Source organism: Diadema antillarum, unplaced genomic scaffold (genome assembly GCF_040938485.1).
Source record: "Diadema antillarum isolate AM-2024a unplaced genomic scaffold, OU_Dant_1.0 scf00000113, whole genome shotgun sequence".
NCBI classification, from domain to species: domain Eukaryota; kingdom Metazoa; phylum Echinodermata; class Echinoidea; order Diadematoida; family Diadematidae; genus Diadema; species Diadema antillarum.
Window position 1 is genome coordinate 1,275,026 of NW_027271002.1, and position 25,029 is coordinate 1,300,054.

The 25,029-nt window shown below is 39.6% G+C and overlaps 1 protein-coding gene across 1 annotated transcript in view; it reads right to left on the bottom strand.

The window, feature by feature from the left end:
- LOC139719676 (dynein axonemal heavy chain 7-like) overlaps positions 1-25,029 on the bottom strand; it is a 64,014-nt gene that overhangs the window by 32,405 nt on the left and 6,580 nt on the right. Inside the window, 15 exon segments of the mRNA XM_071631074.1 lie at positions 1,155-1,303; positions 2,061-2,195; positions 4,957-5,073; positions 7,139-7,286; positions 8,741-8,877; positions 9,223-9,369; positions 10,334-10,637; positions 11,141-11,268; positions 15,239-15,259; positions 16,554-16,667; positions 19,249-19,407; positions 21,060-21,239; positions 22,009-22,192; positions 23,089-23,208; positions 24,081-24,279. Of these exon segments, the coding sequence (XP_071487175.1) occupies positions 1,155-1,303; positions 2,061-2,195; positions 4,957-5,073; positions 7,139-7,286; positions 8,741-8,877; positions 9,223-9,369; positions 10,334-10,637; positions 11,141-11,268; positions 15,239-15,259; positions 16,554-16,667; positions 19,249-19,407; positions 21,060-21,239; positions 22,009-22,192; positions 23,089-23,208; positions 24,081-24,279 (2,242 nt within the window).

The following is a 25,029-nucleotide window of genomic DNA, read 5'->3' on the forward strand; positions in this document are numbered from 1 at the left end:
GACAGAGAGGGAGATGGATGGATTGAGAGATAGAAGAGAAAAGGGAATGGAACACAGATAGACCAGAGGGGTGGGACAGAAGAACCAGTAGAAGGGGATATTACAGACAAGGAAAACCACAAGAGGAGGGAGGAGGGATGTGAAAGGTGGAAAAGTGGGATAGAGGAGTACGAGAATGGGGAGTAAAACACATCAGGAAATATTGAAAAGAACGAGAGATACATGTAGATGATGAAAGAAGAAAGAGAAGAGATCAAACATAAGACAAAGAAGAGGCATAAATGATAGAGACACAGAAAGGCATATTATAGAAGGAAAGTAGATGGCAAGAACATGAAATATAACACACAGCTATGAAATCTGAATATTTCTCATACACAATGGTCTTGTGCAAGATACCAAAAAGGATAAGAACCACATCTCAATTCGCTCCACAGAGAACTTCTCAAATTATGCTTTATCACATTCTTTCTACACGACTCTTATCATCCCTCATGGAAACACTAACACTGCAAAGCCACGAGCATCTCATATCATGTACCCAATTAAAGTACAACAGTACATAACTCGAGAGAAACCATACTGTCCATCAACATGTACTCCTGGCTTTCAGCATTAAAATCTGTTATTGATAAACATCCAGAAAGGCATAGTTTCAAACATGTAAATCATGTATTACAGGTTAAATGGCTAGATACAGTGTATATCCTGAATGGCTGCTAACTTTATTCTCATACATTTTTTTTTAATCATTTGAATACACATGAAGTTGAAAGAAACAAAGACAAATCTCTATAGAACAATCAACTCATACTATAACATATAGTGGAAATACAAGACTCGGTTAATCACAAGGAATAAAGAAAGCTCTAAATATACCAGCACACTAACCCATTTCTTTCTACTGGTCCGACCTGTCTGTTGGACCAGTAGGTACCCAATTTTTCAATTTTTTTACTGGTCCATTCCTGAAAAAGTTACTGGTCCAACATACTGGTCAGGGACTGTTGGACCAATGCCAGTGTGCAGCGTTGTATATACATGCACACTAGTGTAGCATTCTCCCATGTTACAAAATGATTTTCATTTGAGACTGAAGGATAACAGAAAACTTTGCCCTTTCTGGAACTATTCATCAGGCTTTCATCACTCACTTGATCTCTGTTTCAAAAGGCTTGATGAATGGTGACCCTCTCATGGTCTGGGTCTTGACAATCTGGTCATCCAGCAAGACTTGGATGTCGTCAATCGAAGACAGGATCATGGTACCAGTCTCGCGGTACGGAATCATCACAAACTCCATCTGCAGGACAGAGGGGATCAATGTATCACATGATTTATTAGAGGTAGATTGCACATCACTACTGGGGGAATATACTGTGAGATTTTTTTCATAAGGTTCCAACCTGTGCACCTGCTGGATAACAAACTGTTAGCAAGAAAATCTGTGATATGTCATGTTCGACAAAAATATGCTGAATATACTGCAGGGTCATTCCAGCACACTTGCAATGTACTAAGCTTTGTGAATCAAACAATGCAGTTTGTATCATCTGCTAGAAATTAACTCATTACCACTTGACGTGACGAACATGTAAAAACATTCAATTCCCGATACTAAAGAAAAATTTGCCAATAGCGAGAGATCGCTATACATCATTCATAATAACTGCAGGATAACTCAATTATTTGGAAGGAATTACAGAAAATCACTTCTGGAGGTTCACCTATTTTTTCAGTTGCTCTTTTGGGGAAATGTGGAAGGTATGTGTCTAAGATTCATGAGTTTCCATTGCAAAGATAACAACAACAAAAATAGGAACATAGCGTAAATCCTATTCACAGGTGTCAGCAACCATCAAAATACATTTACATAAATGAGCACAAAGAGCCCACAGTTTCCATATTGTCACCTTTTCCATCATCCACTCACCCGACTAAAGAGCCTTTTCCAAATTACAATTGGCTGCATAGAGCAAAGGTCTCCATGATCGACTGAACTATTAGTCTCTTAGCAACAACCATGAATTCCAGACCCAGCTGGTTGCTAGTAATCTTACCTCGGCCCACTCGCCCACCATCTTCTCCATGGCTTTCTCCAGGGAGTACTCCTTGGAGGCCGCCTCACTGATGCCCTCAAACCTGGTGAGGTACGGCTCCAGGTTCATGTCGATCATCTTGGACAGGGTGGTGTCCTGGCAAATAAAAATTTATGTCATGGAGTGAGAAGAACTTCATGCATTGGAAAAAGGGAGGTTCATGTGCATTGTGGGGAAAATTATTATAAGTTCAGCTCGCAGAAAAGAAGATGTACAAGTGGTATTATTTCAAGCACTCCAAATTTAACCTGGCTATTGATATCTGTATATCAATATATATATCTGTATCTATATATATATCTGTATATCAAATGTACCAGGACAGTTACAACCCAAGAACAACAACCCCCTCCCCCAGCTAAATACTGGTTTATGTAGATAGGGTTAGAGTAAGACTAGGCTGAGGATTAGGTTTAGAGTGAGAATCTGGGTTAGGGTTAGGATTCAAATGTAGGTTAAGGATTAGGATTAGGGTTACAGCCAGGGAAAGGATCTGGGGTAATTGTCCTGGGAACCCTTTAAAACTATCATTCTCAACTGAAGGATTCCACAATCTACCCATCCTGGGGTACTTGGTCGTTTCGCATCAAGTGCTATCAAACTTCCAAGATTTTCCTGGTCACAGCTACTCTATAAAGAGCCGACATTTGCCCTTGAGAAAAAAATGGAATGCTGATATCATGTTTTCACTAATTCTTTAATCACAGAATGCATTTATTTCTACACACAAAACCAGTCAGCTGTTGTGCAACCACTGAAACATAAGGCGCTTCTATTTACATTAATTCAATTTGTATCTTGGTGTAAGTGTGTTCTTCCGACTTGGTATTCTTTATCCCTTTTTACCAAACCGCTCAACACTAGTGTTCAGAGTCTAACAGGCTTGGGATATTAAAGGCTTTAACAAAAATCTATTTTGAATGTCACAAACTATATTACATTCTTGAATGTGCAAATTCAAGAACATACATGTAGTGTATGTTGGCTCCAAGCTACACACTTTGGTTTAAAAGTACAAATAAAGTTGCACTATGGCCAATCACAAGCCATTACACAGTCTTAACAGGCATTGAAAAAGCAACACACATTGAAGTGGAGACTATACACAACACCTCTAGGCATTTGCACATGAACAAAGACTACAACTTGAAGAGTTCCAGACGGTACACTTTGCGATAACACCATTCACCTGTGGGTCCTGTTTACGCTTTATCTGTAGTGCTACAGTGTATAAGTGATGACAAGTATAAAGCAATCTACATTTGCAGACCCTACAGAGATAAGTCCAACAAAATTAACAACTGTGCTTTATTTTGACAAAAATAATAAAAATTAATGCACATGCATATTACACATCAGATTATTATGTTAAGTTTGTGATTATCTTTTTGCCCTGTGTGCAACAGTACATGAATTAGAACTACAGATTGCTTTCCAAGATGGCAAGTGATTTTACGCATTGAGGCTTGTGAATTACATGTGCTTTTGTCCTATACTGGGATCTTTTATATCTTTGTAAAAGTGCTACACATACAGTGCGTACACGGAAGAAAATGTAAAAGAATTGACCTTCTACTTGACCTTTAACTACAACATATTACATGTATGTAAATTAGCTGTGTGTCTTGCTGCATGTGTATAATAAACACCATCGTCGATGCAAAGGGGAGGGGGGTGGAGCAGGTACATGTTTATACAATGTACATGTGTAAAGCTGCCATTCTGTGCATAAATGTAACACTGTTGTTTTGATCAACATGTCTCATACAACAAGCACATTATATTTGCCATCTTATCAACACACACATGGACTTGCACATTTTCCTAGACAAAAAAAAAAAAAATGCTTTGAGTGACGAACAGCATGGTGATGTCACATGACCCTGGGTGCTTGTTAAGTATCAGGTGACGGCTGTCTACATCGTGTGATCATGCAGTGTGCTGATATGAGACTCACCTTAAATTTACGGACCCTTTCTTCAGCAGACTGGGTTGTCATATGGACATTGATAATGTTTTAAGCTTCTACATTTCAATATCGCACAAGTTGTATAATTGGTACTGGGGGAGGGGGGGTTAGGGGGATAGTGTTGATTGTATTAGACTCCAACACACCTTTAGCTAGAAAACTACAATTCTCTCTTCTCACTTTACACAATGAGAAATACAGCAAGATATCATATATTAGTGGAAAAATGAGCAACAACAAAAAAGATAGGATATCATATACACGGAATAGAGTACTAACCTAGCAAAACGAACATCAAATGCTTATATGACATATCAGAATTACAACTGCACCAACAGATTGTGCCAGTCACTTAAATGCCCCTACCCCCCTCCCCCCCCCCCCCCCAAAAAAAAAAGAAAAAAAAAGAAAAAAAGAGGGACTACAAAGTCATCTCTATCCACAGGAACCATATTGGAATAAACAACATTATAACAACAAATTTGATCATGCTGACACCAGAGCACATTCCACAGAGGATGGTCCAGGCATTGTCAATATATACGTAAATGGAATAAACTTACAGTCTAGATATACCTACATCTTGAGTGAATAAATTTATAGTTATATGTCCATTATCATGAATGCATGTATTCACTTTGAAGGTACCGGTATGTGGGGGAGGGGGGAGAGGGAATCCAATGTATAGGAGGTTCTGCCTTGATCTGTGAGTGCATAGGGAAAGTTTGGACATGTTTGGTTCGTTCCTGTGAAGTTTATAAGTTTTGGTTGGTTTTGCTCTGCTTTGTTTTCTGGTACTGGTGCCTTTTATGTGCTTTAACCTGCATAACGTGTATAATACAGCTTGGTGTGGTAGACATGAGGGGGTGTGTTATGTAATCATCGTACCTCGTCTGGCTTGAGAGGGAAGCCCACGATGTCCGCCATCTGCTCCCAGTGGCGGTCCCGGAGACCGGGGTTGCAGACTGAGGTCACCAGAGGGATGTACTCCTTGAAGTTATCAACCTGTGAGGACGTGCCAAAAAAAAAAAAAAAAATAGGAGAATGACGTCAAGCCATACAACACACTGTAAGGGCATATCCCGAACAAAAGTGTAGATGTGTACATGTATAACACATGATACAAAATGTAAATGGCAACTGTAAACAGGCACTGAATACATTTTATCCCCCTCCCCCCACACACACACACACGCGTGCGCGCAAGTGACATCTGTAGAGTACTGACGTGGCATGACTTAGCTCACTTTTTTGGTTGCCCAAGGCTCATATGTATCTTTAGACTCCAAATATTAGATGCACAATAATGCAGAGCCTTGCATTGGACAATCCTTTCTAAAGTTATGAATTGTTCAAAGACAGATCGTGATGCCAAGCATGGACGACAATGTACACAAAATATACAGATAATTACGCAAAATTTCTTTCTTTTTTTGTGAGAAGTACACTTTCCCTCCTGTTGAAACTGACATTCGGACATTTCATTCTCATTGAAACCTGTTATTAATCTTTTATGTAATGTACCTGCATACCCAGCTCTTTAACCCTAAAAAGACTTTTAGGGTTTTAGCCTTTTAGGCCCCCCCCCCAACATTTCGCGCGATTACTCTGCAACACGCAATGCTCTCGCCGCGATGCTCTATGACTTTTTTCTTTCGAGTTTCCCGCACATTTTGACACCAAATTTGTGACGCCTGGGGGTACGGTTCTGAAGTTACATAACTTTTTGTTCATGTACGTGAGGCCGAAAATGGCTCAAAAATGTGATTTTGTGTACAAAGTCAATGCAAATTGAGTTTTTTCACATGGTTCATATACTGTAAATATGCTTATTTTTACTCTCAACGGCTAAAATTAATTTGTTTTAGGAGTATTATGCTTCAAAAAGTGTCTGCCACAAATTTTGTTAAAAAAAAACAACAAAAACAAAAGGTCGAAAAAACAAAGAAATACATAAGAAATTCATAAAGCAATAAAATAAATAAGAAATTAATTTTGATACCGAATCTTTTTTCAAGTACATTTGCTAAGAATGCCACAAAGAATAATTAGACCAAAAATGAACACTTTTGGAGCTTTATTTACTTATTTAGATCAAAGAGTCTGATTTCTCGCATAAATTAGCATAATTAATCAAAATAAAATAAAAGAAGACTATTTTGGAAAATTTAAATATACGATCTTGTAGATTACATCGCACACTACCATTGTGCAAATTTCCGCGCCGATCGCGCGATCCACGGCCGAGATCTTAACCCTAACTTACCTGGGCTATTTAGCAAGCTTGAATTCCTGGGGGGGGGGGGGGGCCATTATGGCCCCCCTTCAGATCTCGGCCGTTGATCGCGCGATCGCCGCAAAATTTTGCATGAACATAAAGCCGGATGTAATCTACAAGACTGTTCAGTTAAAGTTTCAAAAAATGTGCATTTTCTATCTTAAATTAATTAATTATGCAAATATATGCAAAAAACCTCATTTTCGTCAGTAATTGGCTTATAAAAGCTTATGGAATGCTGATTTTTGGTGTAAATATTCCTAGTGACATTCCAAACATTTCTGCGTAAAAAAAAATTCAGTATCAAAATTAATTTCTTATGTTTTTTTATTGTTTTATCATTTTTTAATATATTTCTTTGTTTTTTCGAACTTTTGTTTTCGTTGTTTTTTTCAGCAGAATTTGTCATACACATCTTTAGAAGCATAATTATACTAAAATAAATTTATTTCACCCATTAGAATTAAAAATATGAATCTTTATATGAATTAATTGAAAAAACACAATTTGTATTGACTTTGTACACAAAATCATGTTTTTGAGCAATTTTGGGGTTGACGAAAATTTTTTGAAGGGGCGTGGCTTCGGAACGGTATGCCCGGGCGCAACAAATTTGGTCTTAAAAGTTGCGCGAGACTTGAAATTAAAAAGTCAGTGAGCGGCGCGGTCAAAAAATTTTGCGCGGCGGAATGGTCGTGGAATTTGTCGAGGGGGGGCCATTGTGGCCCCCCCCCAGGTAAGTTAGGGTTAAGGGGGGCCCTTTAGCTCTTTGCTCACTATGCTATGTCTCACCTTGTCTTTGACCTTCTCAGCAATCTTCTTTGCCGTGGGAACCTCAGAGAACTGCTTCTCCAGCTTGTACAGGGTCCTCCAGTAGTTCCCGATGTCCGCATCCACCTGGTCTGGGTTGACGTCAGAGAAGGCTCCCTCCATCCACGCCCTGTCACACAGGAGAAAACCCAAAAAAAAGTTTGTACTCACGCTATTTCCTGGTTGTCTGTACCCTAAGTGTTCACTGAAAGATCAGAGTGGGTCTTTTTTTCCATGATTTTGGCAGAAGCCTCTAAATAATATGTACAGTTTATAAATGTGAACGATTCGTTACAATTTTCTTTGCAAATAATGATGACCACTTTTACGCAAAATTGTTGCTCTCAAATGATAGGAACACAATGTTGTGTAGTAAGGAGTTCATTGATATTCATCAACATAACTTGAATTTGTGGTCCGTCCTTTTTGGGAATTTACACTATGTACCTGATTTGTTCAAATCCTCAGTGATAGGTTAACTCTGTCTCAATAAATTAACAGCAATAAGATTTCCCCTAGGGGTACATCAAATATATGTATATTACTCAATGTGTTTTGAATTTGAATACCATGTGCAGTAAGCATCGGTATTAGTACATTATTTGAAGACATCTGGGTATGGTTTTGAGTTTGATAATTTTCTTGATTTCGAAAGTAAAGTACCCTAGCTGAGGCACTGCGGGTCTACATACTGAGTTGCATGTACAATGAACACCAACAGTGGTACAATTTTATTTAAGTCCTTTTAACTTTCAAAAAATGGGATTGCATTATCAGGAAGGTGCCAAAAGCTACAGACTGTAGATCCCTAAACCAAAAGGTATATGTCACTTTGCATCATAAAACCAACAAGATTCAAACGCCCAGATTTTAAATGAGGACTCAAAATAGGTGAAATGGCTCAACCAAATCAATTTCAAGTTTTGTTTGTTGTTGTTCTTTTCTTCTTCTTCAGGAAGAGTGATTCTTCTTCTCCATAATTCCTAAGTTTGGGATCATAAATTGACTGGGAAATTTGGAGTTTTGTAGTTTTTCTTTTTGTTACATTTTATTGTAGACTGGTGCGGTTATGCAATACCATGTTTTAATGACTCCTTCTACTTCTTTAAAGCCCTATACACATCCTTCATTTTCAACTCTAAGAACGTTTGAATGATGCTACTGCTTAGAGAGTTACCAGGTATCATCAGTAATAAATAGCATGTGGTGGGAGAGTGTGCAAAATTTCAGCTTATAATCTGATTATCCCTTCATTGTGGTTACTCTGGAGTTTTACATCCTTTTTTTTTTTCTTTCTTTTTGTCTCATTCATTGTGCAGAGCACAGCTTGGTGAGGATTAAGCACTTGAAAAGACCCTAAATTTCAAAGCCTCTTTTCATTGTAGTTAACAGTTTTCTTTCCATTATTTAGATGAGTCAGGAAGCTCCATTCATATTGACTTATACATCACTTCAAATCTTACAGTCGCTGCTTTCAGAATCTGCCCTAAAGTGAAAATCTGTGTCTGGCGACTTTTTGTTGGTTTTGTGATGCAGGATCACATAACAAGCATGTGTGGGACTACGACATCATCTGTAACTCACTTGTGCTTGGTGTTGAATTCCACAGTGGTTTCATACAGCTTGAGGTAGGGTCCCAGAGTGGACTGGATGCTATTCTTCTGGGGGTAGGCAGACGTCTGCCAGCCGAAGGACTCCTCCTCCGTGTTGAAAGCCTCAATCTGTGTGGAGAGCAAGACAAGAGCCAATATGCAGGGAGTTTATCGTAGGACTCTACAGGAAACATCGGGAATATACATACAGGCACACCATCAGAGTTCAGGCAAGTATGGTTCAACTTTCATCAGACAGTACATGTGTATATCTCCTAGAGTGCCTTCACAAAAAAAAAACAACAACAACTACCAAATGTTTGTCTTCATATCTACATGAATGATGATAATGGGGGTTAAAAGATGACCTGTACTTGATACTAACTTCCACACACTGTTCCATTAGGCTAAATATGTCACTCTACTATTTTATTTCTTTTTTTCTTATGAGACAGGCATGGTGTTCTTTCCTACCTTCTCGGCGGCTGCCTCCAGCCTGTTACTCAGGGCCTGTGCCTTCTTGAGGTAGCGGTTGACCTCGGACAGGTCCCCAAACGTCTGGAACTCCTCCAGCTGTTTGGTGTAGCCGTCCAGCTCCTCCTGAAAGCGCTCGCGACGCAACTGAGGGCAAAAGGGACGTAAGGCTCAAATCAACCAATTCTCAAAACACTGACTGCCTAACACATTACTCATCATTCAAATTTTATTAGGATGACTCACTCTTTCTACAGTGGAAATGAAGAAATTAATTTATCTCCTATTTAGATGTAACTGTTAGCACTCTGTTTATCTGGTTGACTCCATTAATCACGATCACCTCAAAGGTCATGTGAAATTGTGCTTTAACCCATTGACCCCCCCCCCCCCCCCCCCCCCCGAAACCGCCTGTCTTATTACACCCTTAATGCCTGAAACCTTCCTTCTTCTTCTTCTTTTTTTTTTTTTGGGGGGGGGGGGGGGGGGTTATGCTTTACCATTTTTTGTTTCTACATAGAATACATAATTACTGTAAAAGTGGAAATTTTCGCGGTGTTGTAATTTCGCGCATTTTGCGCAACCAAAAACTAGTGCGAAAATAAAAGCACGCAAATATTTTTGCTTGCCATATGTTCCTGTGCATGATGTCTTGATTCCACGGAATTAAAAACACGCGGAACTCTTCTTACCGGGCCAAGCGCGAAAAATTAGTCGCACGAAAATATCCACTTTTACAGTATGTAATTTGGAAGAGGTCAATGGTCAACAAAAGTATGTCAGAATTGTTTCTGTGACACACCATCTCTTGTAAAGTCTTAATAGGCTTTCAAATAAACATAACTTACAAAAGGGGTTGTATAACAGACAAAAATAAACATGCTGTTTCACATAGATTTAATGAGAGTTGTCGCAAGGAGCGCAATATTGCTGTACTTTCTAGGAAACCATACGCCATTATGCACATAATCTTAACATGTATCTCATTGGGTGTTGTTCCCCTTCAAGGAACTAGTACTGAAGACAGTGATCAAGAGTTCTTTGAAGGTTAATATTCTACCCTCCCTTCTTCTGCCCTCCCTTCCTCTACCCTCCCTTCCAGCCACCTTACCTTGAGGCCTTCCTGGTACTGGCCCGTCTTCTCGTCCACGATGGTCTTGTGCTCCTCGAAGATCTCCGGCATGCGGCCGTGCCACTGGAAGGTGCTGCTGTTGAGGCGGATCTCGGCAGGCGAGAACGAGGCGTAGTCGACGAGGAAGGCCAGGCGGTCGCGGCTGCTGACCAGGTCCTTCTCAAGCTCGTGGATCGTCTTCTTCTCCACGTTCTCAATGTACGCCCGCAGCTCCATCAGCTTCTCAGTGTTGGGAGGTGTGGTGAGGGCCTTCTCAGCGATTGCCTCGTACTCCTCACACAGCCTGCGGATGGGATGGGGGGTGGGAGGCAAAAATTAATCAAGACCCACGATGTGGCCAGCCAATGATTCCATCCTCTTGTGTGGTAAGCAGTCAGTTGTGAATGAATAACTTATTGATGCGACCCATTGATTTAGCAATCATCGAGATCCCACTGATTCATATCATTTTCCCCTCCTGGTTTTATTTTCTACAAGCAGTTAGTTTGCATACAAGTCTGATCTACTTTACATTACAAATAAGTGAAATAATTATAATTACAAAATATAAATACAAGTCACTGTGGTTTCAGGTTTAGAGAAATAAATGCAATTTCTAGTATTCATTGATAAGCAGATTGGCTTTGAACATACAGTTGTATGGATCATTGCCTTTTAGTTTAATCATCGCTTACAATGGTAGAGAGTGCATATTTTGTGCATGCTAGGGAACACGTCTTCATTCTGTCTGTTGCACAAACGAAACATTATTATCTTGGGTTTTTGTTCTAAGAGGCGCTGACTTACTTGCGGTTGGCATCAGCATGGTCCTTGCACATCCTAGCCAGCAGTCTCTCCATGAGCGCCTCGGACCGCTTGGACAGCGCCCTGATCAGCTCATCACAGTGCAGCTCAAACATCCCAAGTCTCACCACCTGAGTGAAGGCAAGACCCATCAGAATACACCAAATAAAAAGACTCCCACCTATAGTACTCTTATTCTAAAAAATTCCCTTACTCTGATTCTAAAAAAATTGTTTCGGACAGTTGACTGTCCGTCCTCACTCCTGAGGATGGACAGTCAACTGTCCGAAACCTCTCTCCTTGCTTCTTACTCTTCTCTGGTTCACAGTCCTTTTCAGGACTATCACATCCTCAAGAAAGAATACTTCTACTCTCGCTCATTCTCTTCCTCACTTCCTCTCCTATCATTTCCTATATCCTCTCCTTCCAGTGGTCTTTTTCAGGACTAACACATGGTGAACCGCAAACCCAGTTCATGTTATGTATACCACCATGCAAACTTCTTCCTTCATATGCCAATTCTGTTATAAAAACCCTTATTTTTGTACCTGTTTACATCATGCTGGTGCTGTGAAGAACTGCAATTCTTGGCTGATATTGTATGTTATGTCATAAACAATGCACATTCAGCAATGCCAATATAGCACTAAACAGTACAACTTGCTATTAGAGCTAATGCAGCTGCCATCTACATGTATGTACGTAGCTACTCAAGATTTACATGACATTCTGTATTACAGCCAACTGCAAAATACACAATACTACACTACTTTGTGACAATGAGTAATTTGTTGAAGTCAAGTAGCTACACATTAGTCATGTTAGATGAACACAGGTACAAAGTATGCACTACACTACAATCTATAGCTGTAGCTGGTTGCAATGATACAAAGTTACACACAATGGACACACCAAGACACACAGAGTTGGATATGAGGTCACGATGCTTCAAGTCATGTACATCACTATTTTGCTTCTTGTGTAATGTATTTTGTTCATTTTGTATCTGTCTGAATTCTCAGGTAACATCAACAAGATTTGGAAAATGAAAGTCACACAAAGTTCAATGTATTTGGTCAAGCTGGCAAAATCTGGGCCTGCTTTTCAATCGCAGCTTGAGGAGGAATGTCTCAGTAGCTTAGCTATATGAAGAGTTTCAATAAGCGTTTTAGGTTTTGCACCTGCACATACAGTCATACTGCATATATGCACAGGTTACAACTCGTTTTGCTGAAATAACTAAATTTCTGTCTTTGTTGACGAGCTTTGAATATGCCACCAACACACAAGGCAAAGCAACTGGTGAAATGTACACTGAGCAGTCCTTATGGAATTCACCCTGGCTAGACAAATGACCAAATCCAACAGGGAGTCAAATACAATACAAGGAAACTGTACAAGATGAGTGACAAGAGGGATCCAATTTACCGATTCAGAATCTGAGGATATCTTCATCAAATGTACACGCAAATATTTATATTTTTATATTATTTTATATCATTATTATATTTCAGAATTTGGGAAATGACTCTGTGCAATATTGGTGGACTTAGAAAGAAATTTATATGATATGATGATATAATCACTGATATTGTTTCTGTATGTTTTGATTTGTTTGCTGTGTTGTATTTTAGTGCGAGTTGGTTTTGGTTCCAGTCTATTACGGGCTGACGGGGGGGGGGGGGGGGGGGGGGGGGGGTTGATATTGGGACGTAACAAGAGAGAAGGTTTTTGAAGTTTTTAGCATCATGCCAATGGAGTCCGTTTTTATGCAACGTTTTTAAACGATTGTTCTTTTCAGTTTGATTTTGCATATATGCCCGGTTATTTATTTATTTGTCAAGTGCTATTCCGTATTGTTCTTTTTTTATGTATATATTGTATTTGTTATGCTTTGTCATTTATATGTGAAAATCCCGCGATGAGTTTCCTGTAATACTTTTTATTGGACGAATAAAGATGAATTGAATTGAAATGAATTGATTGAATTTTCATCAAAAACACAGTGTATTTCTCCCTTGGTGTTCATTCATAACTGGTGTTTTTCTCTCAACTTGACACAAAGCAATCAGCGTCATGACATGAAGTGCACATAGACCCAGAGACAAGCTACAATGTACAAAATACCCAGATGAAGAATGAGTGAGAAATAAAGAGCTATAGTGAGTGACACACCAGCATTAAAGGTAAAACATAGACTCCATACGCCGCCCTACAGAAACAGTTGATTTTTGCTTTAAAATGGACACACTAAATGATATACTGGCAGTAACTGCTGTGATTAACACAATGTCGGTTGGGTAACCCAAAAAATGTGAAAAAATGGCCAAAAGGGTATGCTGACAGTATTGCAATTTGTGAACACATCCGATCACAGCTGCTACGTAATGAATCATTTATCGACAATGGACAAATCGGGTCTTAGTATACTCAATCAATCTTTTAAATGAGAGTGAATTGCATGTAGCCCTTTGGGAAATACAATTCCTAAGGTATACTCAATCATCACATAGCACTCTACTAACCCACTTCTGAACAAGAAGGGTTCTATGGGATAAAAGTTGTATGCACACGGTTGAAATTTAATATTACACTCTTTTGACCTTAAAATACTCCAAAGCAAGTCATCATTCTGGTAAACCATATCAGCCAGACAAGTTTCTTGTTAAATAGATCCTTTTGATGTATCACATGCAAATTCCAAATGGTGGAAATATTGATTTTGAGCCCTTATGAGAACTATGTTTTGCCTTTGATAGGAAAGAGGAAAGAAAACTCAGGGAAAAACAGACTGTATGTGCATGCCACCCACAAGAACAACCCACATATACACATGTATGATGGTTAGCCATGTACAGTCCACACATCAATAACTACACTGACAGTTTGATAGTCATGATTATATGAAATGTTAAAAACAATAAGCTCTGGCACAACAAAATATTGATGACAAGACAATGAAATGCTGATGGAGGTGATATGTGACTGTGCACCACAAAACGAACAAAAAGTCGCACACACTGATTTTGCGTGAGGACTGAAAATATTAAAGTGAAATGGGTCAACCTAGCCGATCTTGATTTTTTTATATTTTCTGAAAGAGCAAGTCTTCTTTTACATTCTGCTAAAATTTGGGGTCATAAAATGGGCGGGAAAGTGTGTTTTTTAGCAGTTTATCTCGAACATTTTTGGTAGAATAGTGTGATTAGGTGTGTCTTATACTGAGTTCCTTTTTCATTTCTGAAAAACCTCGTACACACTCTTCACTTTCAACTTTAATAACTTTTGAAAGGATAGTGCTACTGCTTTGAAAGTTGGCATTAATTACGGATAGAATGTGTTAACGAGGCATGTTTAATTTCAGTTTAATCTGATAATCCCTTCATTATTTTTACTCTGGTGGTTTACTTCCTGTTTTTTGTCCCATTCATCGCACAGCCAGCACGGTTTGGTAAAGATTAAGCGCTTGAATAGACACTGTACTTCAGAGCCTCTTTTCTCAGTTCACACTTTTCCCGAGTTTGTGCTTTCTTTCCAATATCTAGATACGTTAGGAGAGTCCATTTCATTTGAGTTATACATCAGCTTAAAGTCTGCTCTTTCAGAATATGGTCTTAACTAAAAATTCATGTCTGGCAACTTTTTGTTTGCTTTGTGGTGCAGGGTCACATATAAAGACTTGCTATTTGTTGCAGACCTCAGGCGCTGAAACTGTATGCATCTAGATGATGTTACATTCTACTGGAGGTACATGTATGTTTCGTGTCACAATTATCACCTGTCTGAAGAGTTTTTCTTAAAATTCTATTTCCCTGCACTGATCTTCCCATAGCATATAACATGATTTGGGAGATCTGCTGATAAACACAAAATTTGTCTATCAAATGCAATATCACAAGAGTCTTAAGATGGTTTTGCAAACTCAAGATTTCCAGCAAGGCATGTAAATGCCTCATTACCATTCAATGAAGAACTCGCACAAGCTGACAACTGACATAAAAAAACACATGCATACACTGGGTTAGTAAGGACACAGCATTAATGACGTAATAAGGCAGCATTTGTGAGGTAATGCACTTCAGACCAAAGAACATGACAAACCTTTCGTTGGTCAGCTCCATCCTACAAAAATATGTCAGAGAAATTGAAGTAGCATGCATTAAACATGACATATTACAAGCTCCATCGTGCCTTTGGATACTGTATACGCCGAATATTTTGGAAGGTTTTTATTTTTATCAGTGGAAAATTGAGCAAAGAAAATGGGATTCCATCGCAAATTTCGCGAGTCAGGTGCTGTTCGCGAAATTAAAGACACGCAAAAATAATGACTCTGATCACGATATGAATGTGGCGCACACGTATACATTTCAGTACAGTACTCCACGATCGCGAATTTAACCACTCACATAATTGTCGCGAAATCCTGATTCGCCAAAAATTAGACTCGCTAAATATAAGGCGTATACAGTATCTGGCCGGTATTTGGAATAAGATGGAGTCCATTGAAATTAAGATACGGCAGAATATACCTTGGACTTCACATCAGGGACAAGATAAACTCTAGCTATTACCTAAAACACCTATTACCTACCTTGGCCAGATATGCAACATACACAATCATGTAATTCCACTGATACAATGGCTACACAAGTCTGAACAACAGGCATGTGTGTTGGGTTTTGCTATAATTTTGTGGCAGTAGTCTGCAAAAAAAGACAAGGTGATTTCCAATTTTAGCTCTACCTGACTGTCAAAATTTGAAAGAGAAACAGAATAAAAAGTTGATGACACAATTTTTTTTTCAAAGGGATTGGAAAATTTAAGATAAAGAGAAACAAAACAAACCAAATAGCAGTATTATAAACCATTTGAATAGGAAATATTAGCACTGATCTATTTCAGCCTTCAACTGATTTCATCAATTCATATCTAATCCTTGAATAGCAAACGCGTCAACTGTGTCTTCTCACATGCTCAAGATTTTTGTTTTATTTTGCTTTGTGATATTAACTCTTTTATTTTAGTGCTGAGCAACCAAATGCATGAGCGCTGGCAATTAGTTTTTTGTTTGTTCGTTTGTTTGTTTTAGTTACGCTTTGTTTTTGTTTTGTTTATTTCTATTTTTTTGTAGAAGCCTATATTTTAATCTCTACTAAAAGTCATGTCAACATTGTAAACAGCATCGCAGTATTCCCAGGGCTGAGGAAAATGCCTTTTTGGTGGGGAAACATAATATAGAATAAAAACAGGCTTTCCTGCGATAGACATGTGTTATAATAGAACCTGGGGAAAACAGCATTTTCCCTAAAACCGTGCAGTATTTTTGGCAAAAACAAAAACAAAAAGATATCACTAAAACCTACTGCAAAAAAAATAAATAAATAATGGCGGGCATCTCTGCCACGGGACAAACCTTGCGTGTGTGGAACATGATCTCCTCGTTCAGCTGGTGGTACTTCTCTACCTCCTTGGTGTACTCGTCAAATGTGTGCTCCTCCTGCATGAACTGCTCAACATCAGCATCAGCCTGCAGAGAAAGATCCATCAAATGATATCAGTTTGATTGCCTTCATAAACTGTAAAACCAGAAATTTTCATGTGCACTTTAACCCGTTCCTTACGGGAACCTGGTTTACCAGGTTCCCGTGGGAGCAACTGATATACGGGAACCTGGTTTACCAGGTTCCCAAAATGAAGACAAGGGTGCCTGCTTCAATGGCCTATATTCATGTTTCTTTGTGTTAAAATGCTCAGAAAAGTGGGCTTGATAAAAAGATCAGAGTTTATTCTATCAGGATTTGTTCTCCTGCTGTTTAAAAAAAGGGGGTTTTACAGTATTATGTACCTTTTCCTGATTTAGTTTTTTGCTTGTTCTGCTGTAAACTCGTACGAACATGTACATAATGATCAAGGCTGAGATCAGTTAGAAATGCGGGTTCGCTGACCCCAGTCACCTCATTCAGGTACCTGGTTTTGTGCAGAACAAAAGATTCTGAGAGCTCATCAGCGCACGCTCTATTCATACCAGGCACTCGATCGATATTTCCATTGTTCACGGGCACATGTAGTTGACCGTAGAAAGGGGGACACAATGAACCGCTTGACTGCCTTCACACAGCTGGATTACCAGCCTGTGTGCCTCTCTGTCGACGGGCGAAAAGAATCTCGTTTGGGGGCATTAAAGGCACTCAGAGAATTGCGGAAGGAACGGGTTAATTTCGAGAGAGCCAAAATTTGCAAAATGGAAATGCACACAGCGGTTCTTGTCTACACTATATGCATTGAGTGCTAGTACCAGTCGCAAAATTTTAATGTCAAAAAAAAGGAAATAAGCTTCAATATGCGGAAATCTTGTGCCGTGATTATTTCTGATTTTATAGTCCAGATGTACTCACATCAATCACACGGATGGAACTATCCAGACACATACATACAGTAGCTGTCAGTTGGCAAGATATTTCACTGCTTTTCTGTTCATTCCCCCCCCCCCCCCCCCCCCCCCCCCGGCCCCCCATGAAAATAAACAGATTTAAAAAATATAACAAACTTAGCCCATCTCTAAGTTAAACAACCCACTATAGGCATAACAATACCACAATCCCATGTGAGAGCAGATGGTCTTTACAGTTATCAATGGTAATAGTTTCATGGTATCTGTGCCAGTAGGTAGGGAATGCAAACCAGTGGTGCTGCTAATCAGCAAATTGTCATATCTATATAACATGAATTGCATACATCTATTGACCGATTCTGTGATGCGCTATGTGTATTTTTGGCACTGGGCGCAGCCATAGTGGGTGTCTCAGCCGACCCCCCCTTCCCACTCCCCACCCCTCTCCCTACATTAGCACGCGCGCAGAATGAAAAACTGCTTTAGCCAATGGGCGTCTCGTACTGAGTGCGCGAACGCTTGCTTAGTGCGCGAACCTTTGTTACAAGTGCGTGATAAACATGTTGCCCAGGGTGGGGGAGAGCAGGGGGGGTCGGCTGAGACACCCACTATGGTTGCGCCCAGTGCCATGAAATGTCTGCTGCCCTCAACGAACCCGAATCGGTCAATAGTTGAATGTGCACAAATTGACGAAAGATGCTATCCGCAGCAGAACAATATTGCACATAAATTGCATGATCTGACAAAAAAACTAAAAAGTAAATCACATACATGCATAGCAAAGAATATGCCAGAAGTGAGTATCATAAGGAATACAGGGCAATAACTGTATAGCATTTGGCAGCAAGTTTCTCTTCAACCAAAGCGAATTTTTGGATTGGAACATCATTCATATCATGTCTATATCATGACAAATGACAGCTTAAAATCATCCTGCATAATTCTTCCATTCCCAATATCATTCACTCATCATAAACTTGCCACAAAGCTATGGCTTGAATTCCACTATCAAAAGATATCACCAAAGTCATGAAGATATGAGACAATCATGATAGAGTCAACTAATGATCAGCCATCCTTCAGATAGATGTAGTATTTAATTAAAGATCAGTTAACTCTTTATGTGCCATGCTGGAAACCCCCTGTGTGCCACGTTATTCTGAGACAGGAAGGTAGTCATGCTTTGAGAAAGAATTCTGTTTTTCCAATGTGTATAACTTCTACAAATTTCTGTTAAGATGGGCATAAAACCAGGTAAAGTTAATAAGGAATGCCAAGCTTTGTTTCGATATAAATTGTATGACGAATCTATTTTCAATTTTTTTTTGAATAACCAATTGCTGCATTACTGTAAAGGCATGACTTTTGCACATAAAACAGTGACAGTAACTTAGAATGTACGACCAAATCTAGTTGGGAACACCACTTGACAGTCAATCATCACATAGAATGCAAGCCGTATATGAGAGGAACAAAAGCACGAGAAACGCTTTCATTGTGCCGCGGGATTAGCAGTGATTAGCCGATTTATCGACCGGTTTTGGCGGCTTTGTTTGTTGAGCAGAATATGCGAAGTTGGCACGCCGTCGACTGAGTCGGACATGCGAACGTGGCACATAAAGAGTTAATTCCTTATCATGATGGCCCTTCTGTGAGATTCCATGAGTGCGAGCTCTGCCCTCAAGAGTGGGGGGAGGTGAAAGTCAGTGTGGCCTACCTGTTTGTTGATGAGGAACATGTACTTGTCGTAGATCTTGAGGTGATCCTTTGGCTGCTCGCTCTCCTGCTTGATGATCTCTTTAATCTTGGCCTTGTGGTCGGCCAGAATCTCCTCCAGGATGATGGGACGCAGCGTGGCCTTGGACTTGGGGCCACTCTGGAACGGTCAACACGGACAATGGAATGGTCAATGACGCCAACTCAGGTTGCCATTGTCTTTACTTTCCTTTTTTGATGGTACAGTTTCGGATGGCAATCTCAGTCATATTTTAAAACCAATTTACATCAAATAAAATGTGAATTCCTTATAGAATTGTATGCTCTCTAACATTTCATACAGGGATTTCTAAGTATCTCAAAAGAATTAAAAGCTGAATCCTCATCTTAACCAATACTACACCATCAGTTTAAGATTGTATTGTACACATACATATAAACACAAATGTATAATCAGCATTCAGTTTCCTCAAAGAAGGACATGGAATTGGACAGCTCACCAAGTGTACACATTACCAGAAGATAAAAAGGAATATTAAATGTACTCTTTAGATGGCAGCTAATACCTGTCACAGTAATGATATCTCTCTCTAAAGCCAGCTTTAAAAGAGTATACAAAAACTTTTCTCTGAATAAAAAAATAAATAAATAAATGATCATTTTCTAAATACGCAAGTCACATAGCGCTATAGAAGTTAAATTATTAATACTATAATCAACTAGATATATCGCTACGGCTACTGATATGCCTCCGCCATAATGCATGGTTCTCCTAATAGGTCTATAGTACAATGTCTTGACAATGTGTGATGACAGTTTCACACAATTGGCAAAATATTAAAATGACAGGTTTGACACAAATGTGCTGAATGTTCACTTTTTCTAGAACTAGGTTCAATTGGATGAATGATTAAAATGTCAGAGTGCAGGTATTTGGGGAACTGATGATTTTTACTTGACTTTTGACCCTTTTATAAGTCTATGCATTGAGTAATTTTCAAGGTATTGAGAAAAAGCATAATTTCAGTATCAAATGGGAAAATAGCATTATCTAAACCTGGCCTTTGACCTTTGACCTCACAGTTCCAAAGAGAATCACTGTTAGGTTGAACATGCATAAATATGTAAGTTTCATGACGATACCTTGAGTTACTTTCGAGATATGGAGGAAAAAGTGCAATTTAGCACTTTCACTTGACCTTTTACCTTTTGACCTTTGACCTTTTGGCAAGAAACTTCCCCAAAAATATATATTGGGTAATACATGCCATACATCAAGTTTGAAAAAAAAACCCTTCAGGCATATTGCATTTTAAGGAAAGTAGTGATATTTTGAGGAGTTGACCTTGACCTTTGACCCCCTGACCTTTGACCCATGACCCCAACTTCCCTAGATAATCACTGCCCATCGGTACAAGCATATATACTAAGTTCCATGAAGATACCTTGAACCATTTGCGAGATATGGAGAAAAACATGAAATTTCAATTTTTTTTTCACAAAATAACCAGTGACCTTTGACCTTTGACCCTGTGACCTTAAAATCCACACAAAGTATCATCCCCAAAGGATATACCCTCATACTAAGTTTGATGTAAAACCACCACACGGTTCTTGAGATATCGACAAAAACAAAACGGGACGGACGGACGTACGGACGGACGTACGGACGGACGTACGGACGGACGTACGGACGTACGGACGGACGGACGGACGGACGGACGACCCGAAAACATAATGCCTCCGGCCACTTCGTTGCGGAGGCATAAAAAGGAAACTGGATCTTTCCATCAGCCATCTTTCATCACTCACCCATTCTGAGTACAGCTTGGTCTCCACCCTCGGAACCACGCTCACGGCCTTGATCATGACATCATAGACGTTGAGGAGCACAACCTCGAAGTCGGGAAAGGTCGGCTCAAACTTGATGTCACTGCCCTCCAGCACAAGGCGGATCACGAAGCCCGGGTGCTCGAAGGCACGGGTGGATGACTTGTACAGGGCCAAGGAAAAAGAGCAAATCGTTACTATTACTGATATTGGTATTCAGGGCAAGACTTTTTCTTCATCTATCTAACTCTGTTCTTGTTTTTGTTTTGTTTTTTACTGCTGGGGTATTTTTGACTTTCTTTTTATGAGTTTTGCTAGCTAGTCCTAGGATCACTATCATGATCCTTAAGACCTAGTATCTGAGTACCTGGTACACTGGGGAATGGTTCATTGGCAGGAACATTTTTTGTAATAATGTAATTCCCACTAAAGAATGGAAATGACAAGGTATGCAGTATTCTCCATGGGCAAGCCACATCCATAGCATAAATACTAGATATCTTCTAGAACATTACACATGCAGGCAATAACAAAGTGTGACACGTTTTCCTTCTTTTCTATCCTTTTGATTTTTTTTTTTTTGGGGGGGTGGAGGTAGGTTTACTTAGGTTGTTAGGTTTGATTTTTGCTTCTTCTGTTTCACATTCTATTCCTTTGAAGACAAAAAGAAAAAGGGAAGCTGAAGGTTTTTTTTGGGGGGGGGGGGGGGAGTGGGTAAGATTAGTTTGGTTTGGTTTTGTGCTTCGTTTGTTTCACATTCTATTCCTTTGAGGATAAAAAGAAAAAAGGAAGCTGAAAGGGTTGGGGGCGGGTAGGGTTACTTTGGTTAGGTTTTGTGTTTCTTCTGTTTCACATTCTATTCCTGTATCATATTATGGTAGAAAAATGGAAAAAGGAAAAAGCAAAGCTGAAAGGAACAGTTGAATCTCACCGGAGACTGGCAGATGAGGCCGGTGAAATCATCCATGGAGTCGAGGCACAGCTCCTGGAGGTGCTGGGTCATCAGTGTGGCTGCACAGTTGAAGAAGGCCTCCAGCTTCTTGCCGTTGTGGTTGCTGGGCACCAGTTTGCGACGGTTGCCCTGGTAGTAGATGTTTTGCACTTCTGGGAACCACCTTACGAGTAACAAGAAAGAAAGCACAAGACTTTCAGTATCCGAAAAACCCGCTTTGGTTTTGATCACTTCTCAAAAGTGTAAATCCCATAAGTCTGTAATTCTGACATTTGTAGTAGCAATTTATGTAGTAGTGGTAATATTACTGTTATGGTAGTAGTACACTGTAGTAGCCTGTGTAGTAGTACATACCCTGTGCCATTACATTTGTGTTGGACTCGGGCATATCACTACTGAACACCTGAATGGGCTTGCTAATCTACAATTACAATTGTATGTAGGTCACGTTTTGGTGGGTTACTAAAGGATGGGGAAGAAGTACCTTCATATACATAAGGATAGAGTGAATACAGCAAATTAACACATCATGAAAAGTTTGAGGAAAATCAGAAAAGCCATTCAAAAGTCACACATTCTTTATGTTTTTTGTACAATCACTGCTGGATGAGAAGACTACTAGAAGTGTATGATGTCACATGCATAGAACAATGTAAGGAAGATATAGAGAGAATTCCACAAAATTTCCTGAAAAAGCACACATTCCTTTGACTCGCTGTTGACATTTATAGTTAAGGGTAATATCATTCCCCCTGCCTTCTGAAAGAGCCAAGTTGTGAGTGCTCTATTATTATGCGAGAAAAGTGGAAATATGTTGAAATTTCTGTATTCGTACTTCCTTTATATTGTTCTACGCACATAACATCACAAGCTGTAGTAGTCTTCTCATCCAGCAATGGCAGCACTGAAACTTCAAAAATTCATAACTTTTGAACAGATTGTCCAATTTTTCTCAAACTTTCACTGATGTGTTCTACTGGTATCGCTGCATTCTCTTGACCCTTATATCTAAAAAGGTCAACCCGTCCTTTCAGTGCATAAGAAGAATGAAATTCTTACTTTTTGAGCAGCTTCTCCTTAGCTCCCTCAATGTGCCTCATGACCAGGGTCTGAAACAAAGGCAGCTCCATGGAAGTCGTCTTCTGGTGGAACTCTTGGACGTCAACCAGACGCAGATTTCTGTCGAGAGATCAGAAGCAATTTGCACGGCACTTGTTATTAGCCTTGGATCCTCTGTATTTCTTCTAGTTATATGTGGAGTATGTCTCATGGCAGGAATGTATTGCAGCATGTGTGCACAAGTGTCTGTGATGAGAGGTTGAGAGTGAGTTGGCGATTGGGCACAATGTCTCTTCACTTTTTATTGTTCATTCTTATCAACCCTTGTGGAAGTTTCGGTGAATTCACGTAAAACTAAGCTTTAAGTATATACTACTATTAGACTTGTGATAGAATAACATAGATGGCTGAATGGAATATATTATACAACACCTAAAAAGAATGTAGCTATCTGATTGTTTTGCCCATCGCAATTTAGTTTTATGAGTAAAAATGGATAGCGAGCAGCTGACGTCACCCATTTCCGTTGACTCCCGTGTTAAACTGACGATTGACTCAAAGTTTTGGTTGTATCGCACGGCTCTGATGTCACAATAAACGAACATTTGCTGCCCGCACTCAACAATTACAAGCGCATACTTTTGTCACTCATTTTTGTAAACAACTTCAACCGATCGGCTTTGCGTATGTAGGCCTACACCATGACTGTGACTGTGTGGCTACTCATTCGTCTTACACAGAAAATGGTTGCCATTTCAAATACAAGAATCTGCCTGGACCACATCTGTTGACGTTCTAGGTGTTGTATAAAACAAATAGTGTATGATCTTTACTCGTGCAATGGAACAAGATTTCGCACTCGGTGAAAGATGAGGCGCACTATTCAACTCGGCTTCTAAAAGCGCGCCTCTATCTTTCCCCTCGTGCGAAATTTTGTACCATTGCACTCGTGAACATTCACTATTTATATATTAGCTTCCTGATGAACTTACCCAAAGGAGACATGCCAAAGTTCCAGGACTTGCAGCATGGTGGGGTTCGTGATGTCCAGTTCCTGGACTATGCTGGCCTGGGAGGTGAGAAAGGCCTTGTTCCAGGGCTTGGGCACCACAGAGAGCTCGGCCCGGTGTGGAATCAGCTCCTCCTGCTTGTCGTCATCCCGTTCACGGGGGTCACGCAGGACAAAGTCAACTGTGGATTTACAGTTCGAAATTTACAAGGTGTCATTTGATGTTGAGGACCAACAAAAGTTTTACCCAAAGTCTATTTTAATTTGCACTTCTTAACATTATTTATACTTCTCTCAATTATAATTCAGATGAGAATTTCTGTGAATACTTTATATCCACATTTTTGTGAATGACAAACTTCTTATTTTCATGTATTGTGTTGTGCCTGGTTGAATCTACATGTATTTAACGCATTTAATGTTGGCTACATGGTGCACATAATGTGGGTTCTACATCATTTTATACACCCATGCTCAGCGTGCCAGTGTCTGTGTTTGGCTTGCAATTTTACTATGCCAACATCTTGTATCTGGAAGTGAAGTGAAAAAATATATTTTGCCAGCATGGACATGGGTATCCAAGGTAAACAACCTTTGTTTGTTTATTACTAAAGGCAAGAAAATATTTTGCACCTCTGCAATGTCAAAAGTACGCTCAGTTATTACACTTGAGCCATTAGTTCCTATGGAAATCTCCAGACGCAAGTCCGAGTCCGATGCAGCCATATCGATGGATGCGGTCACACTACACAAAACTATGCATAGTATGACTACCTGGTATCTTGCTTTGCGTAGTTTGAGCAGTGTGACTGCAAACTTCTTGAGAAGCTGCCCGGGACACTTCCCTCAAAACTCCCTGAATGCACTTGGGAAGTTTCTCACTTTTCATGAAACTACATGTACACCTAGTTTTGTGTGGTGATGCCACAATA